The 16,241-nt window shown below is 40.7% G+C and overlaps 1 protein-coding gene across 1 annotated transcript in view; it reads right to left on the bottom strand.

Moving 5' to 3' along the window:
* The window catches only part of LOC121584273 (multiple C2 and transmembrane domain-containing protein 1-like), a 195,742-nt gene that overhangs the window by 66,634 nt on the left and 112,867 nt on the right, over window positions 1-16,241 (bottom strand). The window contains exons 10-14 of the mRNA XM_045225950.1: window positions 6,524-6,626; window positions 4,772-4,874; window positions 4,177-4,278; window positions 3,661-3,735; window positions 813-932 (exon numbers count right to left, since the gene is read on the bottom strand). Of these exons, the coding sequence (XP_045081885.1) occupies window positions 813-932; window positions 3,661-3,735; window positions 4,177-4,278; window positions 4,772-4,874; window positions 6,524-6,626 (503 nt within the window). The remainder of the gene's footprint in view (window positions 1-812; window positions 933-3,660; window positions 3,736-4,176; window positions 4,279-4,771; window positions 4,875-6,523; window positions 6,627-16,241) is intronic.

Consider the following 16,241-nt stretch of genomic DNA (forward strand, 5'->3'; position numbering starts at 1 on the left):
TTGCAAATAAATTCATTAAAAATCCTACAATGTGATTTTCTGGATTTGTTTTCCTCATTTTGTCTGTCATAGTTGACGTGTACCTATGATGAACATTACAGGCCTCTCTCATCTTTTTAAGTGGGAGAACTTGCACAATTGGTGGCTGACTAAATACTTTTTTTCCCCACTGTATACATAATATGACATTTGAAATGTCTTTATTATTTTGGAACTTCTGAGTGTAATGTTTACTGTTAATTTTTATTGTTTATTTCACTTTTGTTTACTATCTACTTCACTTGCTTTGGCAATGTTGACATACGTTTCCCATGCCAATAAAGCCCTTAAATTTAATTTAATTGAATCCCATTTACACCAGGAAGAGGAAGACATTCTATTGTCTCTTAGGCCTTAAATTGGTTGGTTATTGGTTGAGGGGCCTTCCTTACCCTGGTTCAGGTCCATCCTATACAGGTGACACACTGAGTGGTATACTTCTACTATTTCAGAGTGTGGGTTTTGTGACATATATGACTACATAAGTACCATATATTGTTTATGAGGATATAAGTACCATGTATTGTTTATGAGTATATAAGTACCATCTATTGGTTATGAGTATATACTGTAAGTATCATCTATTGGTTATGAGTATATACTGTAAGTATCATCTATTGTTTGAAGCAGCTACGTGTGAGCAGTTGCAGGTATGTGTGTGTTTATAACAGACATCGGTCTATGTATATGTATTTGCATATGTCAGAAGGGTAAATACCAGAAAGTGGCAGATGAGTATGTATGTGTGTACATGTAAATGTATGTATTAGTACCAAGAAGGCGCAGATACTCCTCTGAGGCGAATCCCATTCGAAACAGCTGTTGATATAGCAGCCGGCGTTGATGAGGAACAGGATGCAGCGCCTCACTCTGTTGAAGTTCTGCAACAACAACTGGACAGAGCACAGAGGTGACATAAGCAGTCATAAACATGACATAGAAACAGACATAACAATACAGCCAGTGTTAATGATGGTCAATGGTCAAGGAGTTGAGGAATCAATTATTTTGTAGTCAAATCTCATTCCAGAGTTCGTTATGTAATTGTATGTAATCAACACTCTCTCGATTAATCAGAATTGAGTATTTAGCCAAGCCGTGGTATAAAGCTTCTTAAGGCCATAATACTGGCAATTAATTGCCTGAGACAATATTGCCTGTCAATGTGATGGGGTATGAGATACTGGAGCAATGATGGGCAAAGGGCAACAAGGTCTGGTCTCTCACACCCCATCATGTTGCCAACCTAGTGTTGGTCAAGTATTGGCACAATAATGTTAACGAAATGCTGAGACTATAAGAAACCCAATCACTAAATCAAGTCATGTTCACTGAAGCTGTGTCTCTTTAAGTCTCCTAGCTCGCTCTTTAGCTGAAGGTAAGTAATTGTAATAGTAATAGTAATAGTAATAGTAATAGTAATAGTAATATAATAGTAATAGTAATATAATAGTAATAGTAATAGTAATAGAATAGTAATAGTAATAGAATAGTAATATAATAGTAATAGTAATAGAATAGTAATAGTAATAGAATAGTAATAGTAATAGAATAGTAATAGTAATAGAATAGTAATAGTAATAGAATAGTAATATAATAGTAATAGTAATAGAATAGTAATAGTAATAGAATAGTAATAGTAATAGAATAGTAATATAATAGTAATAGTAATAGAATAGTAATAGTAATATAATAGTAATAGTAATAGAATAGTAATAGTAATAGAATAGTAATAGTAATAGAATAGTAATAGTAATAGAATAGTAATATAATAGTAATAGTAATAGAATAGTAATAGTAATAGAATAGTAATAGTAATAGTAATAGAATAGTAATATAATAGTAATAGTAATAGAATAGTAATAGTAATAGAATAGTAATAGTAATAGAATAGTAATTGTAATAGTAATAGTAATAGTAATAGTAATAGTAATAGTAATAGTAATATAATAGTAATAGTAATATAATAGTAATAGTAATAGTAATAGAATAGTAATAGTAATAGAATAGTAATATAATAGAATAGTAATATAATAGTAATAGTAATAGAATAGTAATAGTAATAGAATAGTAATAGTAATAGAATAGTAATAGTAATAGTGTTAACAGCCCGTGATGATTTCACATCCCTAAGGAGTTCAGGCAGGCATCTGGCCAGAGATGGGGAAAGCACCACAGTCCCATTCTGCTGTGTTCCAATCAGGGAATACCACAACAACATGACAGAATAAATCACATCCAGGAAGTAGTCCCCGAAGAGGGAAAGTGTCTTTAAGAGGATTCTGGGACGTTAAGAGAGAGTTGTGTTATTAGACCACCGCCTAATTCATTATTCAGCGGTAGAGTAGTGGTGAACTGAGAATGACTGTGTGTCTATGGTGTCCTGGTGGGGACATCCACCCCCTGAAGACAACAGCACTCTGAGTCACCCACATCCCTGCACACGGCCACACTTTGATCACACTACTGTAACTAGCAGCAGAGGGACTACTTTAAACTCTCTCTCTCTCTAATGTACTTCCTGCACCAACATTAATAGTTATATCTAGGTCCAGGAGTTTTCCTGTGATCATATGACCAGACCAGGACAAATTCTGGTTCCTAGTTATAACTACAGCCTAGAGTTGTTCCTGCTTTGTTCCTGGCAATGGTAATTTCATAAATGTAGATATTAACTGCTGAATTGGAGTAATTATAATGTAATATAATGTCTGTATTTGACTCGCTCCTTTGGGTTTGGGGGTTTTGTGTTTGTAAGGACAGACAGCGGCCACAGCAGGAACTAGCCCCACACAAAAGAGCCCTCATGGGGCAATCTCTCTAATGCAATCGATGACATCATCATTCAGAGACGTTGACATGGGGCATCTCTATGAGTCAGAGGTGAAGTACAGATGAAAAAAGAGAGGAGCGAACAGGGAGGGTGGCCGGGGAGGATCACACTTCACACGGGAAAGTGCATAGTGGGCATCTTTTGGCAAGCACACAGAGACAGGGAGAGAGAGAGACAGAGAGAGAGAGAGAGAGAGAGAGAGAGAGAGAGAGAGAGAGATAGAGAGTGAGAGAGAGAGAGAGAGAGAGAGAGAGAGAGAGAGAGAGAGAGAGAGAGAGAGAGAGAGAGAGAGAGAGAGAGAGAGAGAGAGAGAGAGAGAGAGAGAGAGAGAGAGAGAGAGAGAGAGAAGAGGAGGGGAGAGAGACAAAAGGGTGTGGGAGTGGGTGACTGCTCAGCCCAAACAACGTTTATGTGACACGTCTGATGTGGGCCAGCCCCCGCGATTCAGCCCTTTGTGAGGCCGCCACATTGAGCGGTGTGACAATGAAGTGCAAAGCAGCAGTGGCACAGAGGGCCAACTAAGGATGGCCAATCTACTTATGCAACCCCAGAGCTGACAGCTTGACATTTCTATTCACCACTCACAGTAAAGGAGAGAGCTGGGGAGGAGGGGGGGATGTGGGAAAGAGAGGTACGTTTTTCTCTCGCTCTTGTCCACACTGTTGTGGCCTCAAAAGATGCCTCTCAAAACTGGTTGGATTTTGTTAAAATATCTAATATAATGGAGGACTGTGGTAGACGCTGAGCTAAACGGGGCAGCAGAGTGGAGGGTGGCGGTGTTGACCTACCTGTTTGGACACTCTGGGCTCATCCTCAATGTATTTCTGCTCTTTGGGTATCAACGTCATGAGACCTGCCTTCACCTGGTGTGGGAATAATAGACACATTATAACACACAGCCTATGGTGGGATATTATCGCAATAACACAATATGCCTACCAGTATTTCTATTGGGATCGTTCACAATATGGCGTAGATAGATCTCTAACTGAATTCACCATCTTGAATACATGCAGATATGTTGTTGAGAGTAATGGCACACGTCACAGACTACAGTAAGATCTCTCTCCCTCACACACAGCACTAAGATGGCCGCCAGCAGGACACACACAGTGACAACGAATGGGTGAACAAAGGCGGCTGAGTGGGAGTTTTCGATAATTAAACTGAAAACGAGGACGGGGGACAAGAGATGGCAGGGGAGGGAGGACAAACAGAATAAAGACAATGGTGCTGGAGTGCGGAGGGTGGGGGGGTGGGGACAAACTAGGGAAACAGGGGAGGAGGAAAAGAGAGAGACTTACAGCGTTAAAAATCACGTCTATTTCGAGAAAGATGACCCCTTTTGTTGGCCCTGTCAGCTCCTTGCTTTTCAAGGCGTAGGCTTTCCGTTCACCATTTTGAATCTGTGGGAGAGGGACATGACAGCCGTCTGTCTGGCAATACCCGGCTGAATACACTCCCTGGGCCACCTTTGAACCCCAGCTGCTGCATCTGACAGAGAGCCCAAAACAACTGTGGCGACTCTGACAAGTACCTGTTCATTACCCCCACAGCACTGTCAGGGAGAAATAAACTATACTGGGGAATTAGCCAGCCAGGACCATACATTATAATACCAATGTTGTTTAATTCATTTTCTCTCTCTCTCTCTCTCTCTCTCTCTCTCTCTCTCTCTCTCTCTCTCTCTCTCTCTCTCTCTCTCTCTTTCTCTCTCTCTCTCATCGATCTCTCTCTTTCTTTCACCCTCTCGCTCTCCTTCTCTCTTTCGCTCTCTCGCTCTCTCTATCGCTTCGTGCAATGATAACAGTCTCATCCACAGTTGCAAAAAATGTTTTTTTTTACAGTATTTCCCCTAAGGGAGGTGATATATAGCAGAGACATTTCATCAGGACTCACGTTTAGTAAAGGGATGACCACTTTACCCAGGAAGTCTGCACTTCTGTCTCGGTCCTCGTCGTACACTGTCACCTCCAACACCGAGTGGATGTCCTTCACGTTACTACTCGCCACAGAACAACCAATACACCATTACAATCACACATATCACACCCGCTTCATAGCATGATGAAACTCCAGGCCTCTATGGGCTTTGTACTCAACTAATAAAGAATGTGAGAGTTGTAGGAGGAAGGGAATCGTGGCTAGGCAATGTCATCTTTGAAAAGTAGGCTAGGGAGGAGGCTGATGGAAAGAAAAGAGGTTACTCTTAAAGAAAGAGAGACGCGGCGTCACTCAAAGGACGACTAAATGACCCAGCTTTCCCTGGGAATTCACTAGTGTATTTCCCTGTAAAGAAGCTATGGATTTGAGATATAAATGTATGTACATAGTCATGTATAGAATCCAATTAAAACTATGGCATGTCAATCAAAATAAAAATGTAAAGGAGGAAGGATTTATATGGGGATAAAACCTAGACCTCTGAATTTAAGTCTCCACAATTTACTAGCATTAGCTATATTTTCTATGACATATATAGATTTATGAATATATGATATGTACTCAATAACACTGTCAAATAAATAGATTTGGACTATTTACAGCAGGCTAAGTGCAAACTTTGTGCAATGCGTGGCTAGTTGAATGAAATGCGTAATAATGACAGTGTTTGATCATATTATTCCATCAAGATGTTTAATAAAATATGCTTTATCCAAACAATGATAATGTAGATCTTTGCAGAAATAGAGAGAAATAGATAGAACATAATTGACAAATAGAGAGAACATCATGTGTATCACAACATAGTATTTACATCGTAATCCTTACATTTTTATAATGTCCTTTGGCGAATGTGACAATTAGTGGCATAACTGGAAGTGGGTAATAACTGGGAATTAAGTATGAATTATAACTACTGTTTTTAAAACATGTTCAATTATTATTACATTTTTGTAAATGTAATAGCTATAATTGTTTTGTTAGAACCATATCCTAGTTATGATAATGTACTATAGTTATAGGTACTGTAATACCTGTATTGTAATACACCTTAAAATAATATATATCTTATTAGCAATAGGTGCAACACAATTCAACAGACACCACAGTATATGTGTAAGAACAAAACATCAAAAATTGAATTTAATTTGTGTGTGTGTGTGTGTGTGTGTGTGTGCTTGTACATATATGAAGTACCGGCATATGTCAGAGAGAGAGTGAGAGCGAGAGAGCGAGAGAGAGTGAGAGAAAGGGAGAAAGAGAGAAAGAGAAAGAGAGAGCGAGAGTGAGAAAGAGAGAGAAAGAGAAGAGAAAGAGAGAAAGACAGAGAGAGAGAGAAAGAGAAAGAGAAAGAGAAAGAGAAAGAGAGAGAGAGAAAGAGAGAGAGAAAGAGAGAGAGAAAGAGAAAGAGAAAGAGAAAGAGAAAGAGAAAGAGAAAGAGAAAAGAAAGAGAGAGAAAGAGAGAGAGAGAAAGAGAAAGAGAGAGACATTTGAAATGTCTTTATTCTTTTGGAACTTCTGAGTGTAATGTTAACTGTTCATTTTTATTGTTTATTTCACTTTTTTGTTTACTATCTACTTCACTTGCTTTGGCAATGTTGACATACATTTCCCATGCCAATAAAGCCCTTAAATTGAATTGAGAGCCCAACCAGTATGAGATCATGGGTATGACTGTGGCAACACATGGTACAGAAGAGTACTCACAAGGTGAAGACCTTGTTCCACTCTGGGTTGAGGTTCTTGTAGACTGTGTGTGTCTGTAGCCGATCATTACTCAGTTCCACCACACAGAAGGGGTCACTCTTCCCTGTGAAGGGTAGACACACACACACAGAGAGAGAGAGAGAGAGAGAGAGAGAGAGAGAGAGAGAGAGAGAGAGAGAGAGAGAGAGAGAGAGAGAGAGAGAGAGAGAGAGAGAGAGAGAGAGAGAGAGAGAGAGAGAGAGAGAGAGAGAGAGAGAGAGAGAGAGAGAGAGAGAGAGAGAGAGAGAGAGAGAGAGAGAAAGATTATTCCCTGGACACCATCATCCACACTGTCACAAACAACCTTTGTGCCAAAGGTGAAAATGTATCTGGGGCAGTGAGAAGAGTGGCAGAACGGGCACAGGCTATGTTCCCAACAACCAATATAGTTGTGTTCACCCTCCTACCAAGAAAATACTTCCCAGGACAGTTGATCAACAAAATAAATCAACAGATCACTAAGGACTGTGCCTTACTGCTCAACGTTAGAATGGCTCACCATCACACTTCGACATGTGAACACTTATAATATAATGTACATCTTGATCAGGACAGTGTCAGAACTTTTGCTAAGGACCTTAAGGATACAACACTTGGCAGGGACCCACACACCCATCACCCCAGCAGCAGGTCCCCGCTCCACTTTCTGAAAAAAACAGTACCCCCACATCCCCAGGTGAGAAGAGCAAGACACGGCTTATTACAGCACAGCTCTACAAGACCAGGCCCAACACAGCACAGATTTACCAGACCAGACCCGCCTCAGGACAGCACGACCAGACCCGTCCCTTCACAACACAGCTCTACTAGACTCGGCCCATCACAACACAGCTCTAATAGACCCGAACCGTCACAACACAGCACTACTAGACCCGGCCCATCACAGCACAGCACTGACCCCTACTCTAGGGTCGGGCAGAAAACTGTCCTTCAGAGAAGTGCACCACATGATGCAGTCCACAACATGTATCATTCAGATCATCAGCCTACATATGCTGAGGTAACCTCTGGCAAAACACACCTAGAACTATCAGAGATTGGAGAGGTGCGCCAACTACTGCATCTAATATGCAGACTACTGGGATAGACAGACCCTTTCATTTACACACACTCACACGCGTGCGCACACACACACACAAGAAACACATACGTACAAGGGGTTGCAGATTGCAGTGCATTGTACTTATTTTTAGTGCAATATTATTCCATTCTTATTGATTTGTTTACAACTATTCTTTATTTTCTTGGCACTGGTATTATAATATGAATTATATGTGTAGTGGTGTGTGTGTGTGTGACAGGCTCTGTCGTAGCCGGCCGCGACCGGGAGACCCATGGGGCGGCGCACAATTGGTCCAGTGTCGCCCAGGGTAGGGGAGGGAATGGCCGGCAGGGATGTAGCTCAGTTGGTAGAGCATGGCGTTTGCAACGCCAGGGTTGTGGGTTCGATTCCCACGGGGGCCAATATGAAAAATAAAAAAAATAATGTATGCACTCACTAACTGTAAGTCGTTCTGGATAAGAGCGTCTGCTAAATGACTAAAATGTAATGTATATATATATATGTACAGTTGAAGTTGGAAGTTACATACACCTTAGCCAAATACATTTAAACTCAGTTTTTCACAATTCCTGACATTTAATCCTAGTAAAAATTCCCTGTCTTAGGTCAGTTAGGATCACCACTTTATTTTAAGAATGTGAAATGTCAGAATAATAGTAGAGAAAATGATTTATTTCAGCTTTTATTTCTTTCATCACATTCCCAGTGGGTCAGAAGTTGACATGCACTCAATTAGTATTTGGTAGCATTGCCTCTAAATTGTTTAACTTGGGTCAAATGTTTCGGGTAGCCTTCCACAAGCTTCCCACAATAAGTTGGGTGAATTTTGGCCCACTCCTCCTGACACAGCTGGTGTAGCTGAGTCAGGTTTCTAGGCCTCCTTGCTCACACACGCTTTTTCAGTTCTGCCCACAAATCTTCTATAGGATTGAGGTCAGGGCTTTGTGATGGCCACTCCAATACCTTGACTTTGTTGTCCTTAAGCCATTTTGCCACAACTTTGGAAGGATGCTTGGGGTCATTGTCCATTTGGAAGACCCATTTGCGACCAAGCTTTAACTTCCTGACTGATGTCTTGAGATGTTGCTTCAATATATCCACATATTTTCCTTCCTCATGATGCCATCTATTTTGTGAAGTGCACCAGTCCCTCCTGCAGCAAAGCAACCCACAGCATGATGCTGCCACCCCCGTGCTTCACGGTTGGGATGGTGTTCTTCACTTGCAAGCATTCCCCTTTTAACTCCAAACATAACGATGGTCATTATGGCCAAACAGTTCTATTTTTGTTTCATCACACCAGAGGACATTTCTCCAAAAAGTATGATATTTGTCCCCATGTGCAGTTGCAAACCGTAGTCTGGCTTTTTTATGGCGGTTTTGGAGCAGTGGCTTCTTCCTTGCTGAGTGGCCTTTCAGGTTATGTCGATATAGGACTTGTTTTACAGTGGATATATATATTTCTGTACCTGTTTCCTCAAGCATCTTCACAAGGTCCTTTGCTGTTGTTCTGGGATTGATTTGCACTTTTCGCACCAAAGTACGTTCATCTCTAGGATACAGAACGTGTCTCCTTCCTGAGGAGGTATTTGTTCAGTATTTGGTCAGGACTGTTTCTATTATTTATAATAGGGCTACTGTACAAGGAGGGGTGTAAAAATATGTGGTGGTTACCTCCCGCATCAGTGTAGTCTCAATCCTATAGAAGATTTGTGGGCAGAACTGAAAAAGCGTGTGCGAGCAAGGAGGCCTACAAACCTGACTCAGTAACACCAGTTCTGTCAGGAGGAATGGGCCAAAATTCACCCAACTTATTGTGGGAAGCTTGTGGAAGGCTACCCAAAACATTTGACCCAAGTTAAACAGTTTAAAGGCAATGCTACCAAATACTAATTGAGCGTATGTAAACTTCTGACCCACTGGGAATGTGATGAAAGAAATAAAAGCTGAAAGAAATAATTATCTCTACTATTATTCTGACATTTCACATTCTTAAAATAAAGTGGTGATCCTAACTGACCTAAAACAGGGATTTTTTTCTAGGATTACATGTCAGGAATTGTGAAAAACTGAGTTTAAATGTATTTGGCTAAGGTGTATGTAAACTTCCGACTTTACTGTATCATTTCAGTCAGTATACACCTTACACACACTAATTAATAAACACGTCCACCAAAAAAAAGGGCAAAATCTTTGCTTGCTTTATTGACTTGTAAAAAAGCATTCGATTCTATTTGGCACGAAGGGCTATTCTTCAAAATTATCCAAAGTACATACATACAGGCGGTAAGGTGTATAATAAAATGTATGTACACAGAAAACAAGTGTGCAACAGAATTATTTTCTCAACGTCGACGTGTGAGACAAGGCTGCAGTTTGAGTCCAAACCTTTTCAACATTTATATAAATGAATTAGCATACATGTTGGGCCATTCTGCAGCCCCAGGACTCACACTATTTGACACAGAGGTAAACTAACTGCTATATGCTGATGATTTGGTTATTCTATCACCAACCAAAGAAGGTCTTCAACAGAACCTTAACATTCTAGAGCAATATTGCCATAATTTGGCCCTGGCAGTATATCTCCCAAAAAATGAAAATCATGAACCCAGATGTCAGAAACATAAATATAAATTCACCCTGTACAACACCATAATTTAACACACTCATACCTTGGTCTGACCATATCTGCATCGGGGAAATGTAATATAGCAGTGAATGCACTCAAAGAAAAAGCCCGCAGAGCATTGTATGCTATAAAACTTAAATTATTCAAAATCCACATCCCAATTAGAATTTGGACCAAAATATTTGACAGCGTAATCCTACCAATACCTCTTTACGGAAGTGAGGTTTGGGGGCCACTCAATAAACTGAATTTTAAAATGTGGGGCAAACATCCAATTGAAGCCCTACATGCAGAATTCTGTCGGAAAATTCTACAAGTCCAAAGGAATACACCAACTAATGCATGTAGGGCAGAATTGGGCCGCTTTCCAGTGGTAATAAAAGTACAAAAAATATAATTAAAATCTGGGCTACACCTAAATTCAAGTCCAAATTCAAATCTCCAATTTAAAGCACTTCAAACCCAAGAGCTGAGCCCAGAAACGAGCCCTCTCAGTCAGCTGGTGTTGGACCTAACCAACCGAGCTGACACCAGCACTGCTTCAAAATAAATAATTCAAATAAACAAAATCATGAACCAATCAAAGGACTCATATTTACAACATTGGAAAAAACTAAACAAAATCCCAAAGCCGACTAAATTGATATCTGGCTCTGAACAGAGAATCTGAATTGGCTGATTATCTCTACTCTGTCAGAGATACGAAGCAGAGACAGATCCTTACCAAGTACAGGCTGAGTGACCACCAATTAGCATTAGAAACCGGCAGACATAAAAAAAAAAAACATGGCTACCCAAAGAGGAGCGTGTATGTGGTCACTGCACGACATGGGAGGTAGAAACAGAGATGCACTTTCTCCTTTACTGTGATAAATATTCCTCACCAAGAGATTCATTATTCACAGAAATTACTACATTTATTCCAAATTTTAACTTATTAAACCCAGAGGAAAAACAAAAATATGTATTTGCCTGCCATAGCCTGAGGGACACTGAATAGTTACATCTGCATAGTAAGCAGTAATTTACTTATTATTATTATTATTATTATTATTATTATTATTATTATTATTATTATTACTATTATTATTATTATTATTATTATTATTATTATTATTATTATTATTATTATTATTGTTGTGATTATTATTATTTTAAATGGTAGTTGTACGGGTAGGGGCCCCATGTAGCTCAGTTGGTAGAGCATGGCGCTTGCAAAGCCAGGGTTGTGGGTTCGATTCCCACGGGGGGCCAGTATAAAAAAATAAAATGTGTATGCACTCACTAACTGTAAGTCGCTCTGGATAAGAGTGTCTGCTAAATGACTAAAATGTAAATGTAGTAGGGCTGATGATAATGATAGCAGATTAATGATGGTGGTGGTAATAGTAGTAGTAATGATGATGGTAGTTGTAGTACTGATGTAATGGTGAGGATGACAGTTAGTTATAAGTTAGTTATAGTTTCATTTTCCATGTTTAGCCTTTTCTATTTATTATATTTCTACTATTGAATGTTACCATTTTATTGTTGTTATTTTTTTATTTTATTTGTATTATTATTATTATTTTTTGTTATTCTTTATTATTTTATTATAATGTATATTGTATACATTGTTGCTTTGGCAATATCGACGCAATGTTTTTCATGCCAATAAAGCAGCTTGAATTTCAATTTGAGAAAGAGAGAGAGAGAGAGAGAGAGAGAGAGAGAGAGAGAGAGAGAGAGAGAGAGAGAGAGAGAGAGAGAGAGAGAGAGAGAGAGAGAGAGAGAGAGAGAGAGAGAGAGAGAGAGAGAGAGAGAGAGAGAGACAGAGAGAGAGAGAGAGAGAGACAGAGAGAGAGAGAGAGACAGACAGACAGACAGACAGACAGACAGACAGACAGACAGACAGACAGGCAGACATACATACATACATACATACATACATACATACATACATACATACATACATACATACATACATACATACATACATACATACAGAGAGAGAGAGAGAGAGAGAGAGAGAGAGAGAGAGAGAGAGAGAGAGAGAGAGAGAGAGAGAGAGAGAGAGAGAGAGAGAGAGAGAGAGAGAGAGAGAGAGAAATACAAATCTTAGAATCAACTATTAAAGACTACCAGAACCCACTGGATTCTCCAACCCAAAAAGGCCTGTGGTGTTGATGGTATCCTCAATGAAATGATAAAATATACAGACCACAAATTCCAATTGGCTATTGTGATGAGTGTGATAGAATGAGTCAGGCGCAGGAGGGTAATCACCGAATGCAGAGTTTATTCTGTTGTACACACATAGCACTGGATAGCGACAAACGAAACAGGCACAGGGGAAATATCTACCCAGGCAATAACAAGGTATGAGTAGCTCCACCAAGCTACACTACTCTCACAAATAAACAATCACCCACAAGGACAAGGGGGGCAGAGGGAACACTTATACACGGACTAATGAGGGGATAAGAACCAGGTGTGTGTGATTGACAAGACAAGACAAATGGAATGATGAATAATGGAGTGGCAGTGGCTAGTAAGCCAGTGACGACGAACGCTGAAGCCTGCCCGAACAAAGAGGGGAGGCAGCCTCGGCGGAAGTCGTGACATCTATACTTAAACTCTTTAACATCATCCTTAGCTCTGGCATCTTACCCAATATTTGGAACCGAGGACTGATCACCCCAATCCACAAAAGTGGAGACAAATTTTACCCCAATAACTACCGTGGGATATGCGTCAACAGCAACCTTGAAAAAATCCTCTGCATTATCATTAACAGCAGACTCGTACATTTCCTCAGTGAAATCAATGTACTGAGAAAATGTCAAATTGGTTACTGTTTTTTTTTTTTTTTTTTCTTAGGGGGTAGGTCAGTTTTAATATTGCAGATAGACTGAATCTTCCATCAATGTAAATGTATGCATCACTTCCAATCCCCCATATATATTTTTGCAAATATACACCACCAGTCAAAAGTTAGGATACACCTACTCATTCCAGGGTTTTTCTTCATTTTTACTATTTTCTACATTGTAGAATAATAGTGAAGACATCAAAACTATGAAATATTACATATGAATCATGTAGTAACCAAAAAGGTGTTAAACAAATTAAAATATATTTTATATTTCAGATTCTTCAAATAGCCACCCCTTGCCTTGATGACAGCTTTGCACACTCTTGGCGTTCTCTCAACCAGCTTCATGAGGTAGTCACTTCTTAAAAGTTAATTTGTGGAATTTCTTTCCTTCTTAATGCGTTTGAGCCAATCAGTTGTGTTGTGACAAGGTAGGGGGTTATACAGAAGATAGCCCTATTTGGTAAAAGACCAGGTCCATATTATGGCAAGAACAGCTCAAATAAGCAAAGAGAAACAACAGTCCATCATTACTTTAAGACATGAAGGTCAGTCAATACGGAACCTTTCAAGAACTTTGAACGTTTCTTCAAGTGCAGTCGCAAAAACCATCTTGCGCTATGATGAAACTGGCTCTCATGAGGACCGCCACAGGTATGGAAGACCCAGAGTTACCTCTGCTGCAGAGAATAAGTTAATTAGAGTGATCAGCCTCAGAAATTGCAGCCCAATTAAATGCTTCACAGAGTTCAAGTAACAGACACATCTCAACATCAACTGTTCAGAGGGGACTGTGTGAATCTGGCCTTCATGGTCGAATTGCTGCAAAGAAACCACTACTAAAGGACACCAATAAGAAGAAGAGACCAGATTTTTCATGGTGTTCTACTGTTTCCAGTTCTTGCCTTATATTATCTCCAATGTATCATCCATGTAAAAAGAAATAGGATTAATCATTTCCAACAATACCTTTTTAATTCTATGCGATATACATTTTGCTAGCAATTCTCCATGACAACACTGAAGTGTAAGGGGCCTCCAATTTTTTTAATGGACTTGATCTTTAAATAAAAATGGCTTTTTCCCAAATTACCGTACGACAGACCACGTATTCACCATGTACACCCTAATTGACAAACAAACAAACAAAACAAAACAAAGGCAAAGTCTTCTCATGCTTTGTTAAGAAAAAAGCTATTGACTCAATTTGGCATGAGGGTCTGCAATAAAAATTGATGGAAATTGGTGTTGGGGGAAAAACATATGACATTATAAAATCCATGTACACAAACAACAAGTGTGTGGTAAAAATTTGCAAAAAACAGACATATTTCTTTCCACAGGGCCGTGGCGTGAGACAGGGATGCAGCTTAACCCTCACCCTCTTCAAAATATATATATATCAACAAATTGGCGAGGGCACTAGAACAGTCTGCAGCACCTGGCCTCACCCTACTAGAATCTGAAGTCAAAGTCTACTGTTTGCTGATGATCTGGTGATTCTGTCCCCAACCAAGGAGGGCCAACAGCAGCACATATATCTTCTGCACAGATTCTGTCAGACCTGGGCCCTGACAGTAAATCTCAGTAAGACAAAAAGAATGGTGTTCCAAAAAAGGTCCAGTTGCCAGGACCACAAATACAAATTCCATCTAAGTACCGTTGCCCTAGAGCAGACAAAAAACTATACATACCTTGGCCTAAATATCAGCGCCACAGGTAACTTCCACAAAGCTGTGAACGATCTAATAGACAAGGCCAAATTGAGACTCTGCATGCAAAATTCTGCAAAAATATCCTCAGTGTACAACGTAAAACACCAACTAATGCATGCAGAGCAGAATTAGGCCGATACCCACTAATGATCAAAATCCAGAAAACAGCCGTTCAATTCTACAACCACCTAAAAGGAAGCGATTCCTTAACCTTCCATAACAAAGCCATCACCTACAGAGAGATTAACCTGGAGAAGAGTCCCCCAAGCAAGCTGGTCCTGGGTGTGACACTCTGGCTCCACGGACCTTGATATTTGAGCCAGGGTTGTTTAGTTTCATTGTTTTGGGTGTTTTTCTATGTTGGTAGTTCTGTCGGGTGTATTTCTATGTTTGCAGGTCTGTGGGTTGTTTTTCTAGGTGTTGTATGTTGTAGTCAATGACTCCCAATCGGAGGTAACGAGTGTCAGCTGTCGGCTCGTTATCTCTGATTGGGAGCCATATTTAAACTGTCAGTTTTCACCTTTGTTTTGTGGGTTATTGTTCCAAGTTCAGTGTATTGTTACGTTAGGACTTCACTATCGTCTTTTGTTGTTTTACGTGGTTGCTTTATAAATAAAGTCATCATGTTCACTCCACGCGCTGCGTATTGGTCCGCTCCTTCCGACGATCGTGACTGAATAACCCACCAAAAAAGGACCAAGCAGCGCGTCCAGGAGCAAGGGGTCTGGACACAGGAGTTATGGATGCCTCCTAAGGACTTTTGGACATGGGAGGAGATTCGGGCTGGAAAGGGTCCTTGGGCACAACCGGAGGAACATCATCGCCCTCGTGAAGAGCTGGAGGCAGCTGCAGCCGAGAGGAGGTGGTCTGAGGAGGAATATCACCGCCCTCGTGAAGAGCTGGAGGCAGCTGCAGCCGAGAGGAGGTGGTATGAAGAGGAAGCGCGGAGTCGAGGCTGGAAGCCCGTGGTTACTCCCAAAAAAATTTTTGGGGGGCACATGGCTTGGGCGCCTGGGCAGCAGGAGGCTGCCACAGGGAGAAAAGGAGAGAAGGCTATCGGATTACGGGAGCCATTGGCGCAGTAGAGGGAGGGAAGTTGTTGTGGCACGGCATGAGAGACTGAAGTGTGTTCCCAGTCTGGTCCGGTCCGTTCTTGATCCCCAGTTAAGGCCAGTGGTGGGTGTTCCCGGTACGGTCCGGCCTGTTCCTACCCACGCACCAGGTCCACGATGTGCGTCGCCAGCCGGCCTGAACTGGCCGTCTGCCCAACGGCGCCCTGAACTGCCCGTCTGCCCAACGCCGTCTGAACTGCCCGTCTGCCCAACGCCGTCTGAACTGCCCGTCTGCCCAACGCCGTCTGAACTGCCCGGCTGCCCAACGCCGTCTGAACTGCCCGTCTGCCCAACGCCGTCTGA

Source organism: Coregonus clupeaformis, chromosome 16 (genome assembly GCF_020615455.1).
Source record: "Coregonus clupeaformis isolate EN_2021a chromosome 16, ASM2061545v1, whole genome shotgun sequence".
Classification (NCBI taxonomy): domain Eukaryota; kingdom Metazoa; phylum Chordata; class Actinopteri; order Salmoniformes; family Salmonidae; genus Coregonus; species Coregonus clupeaformis.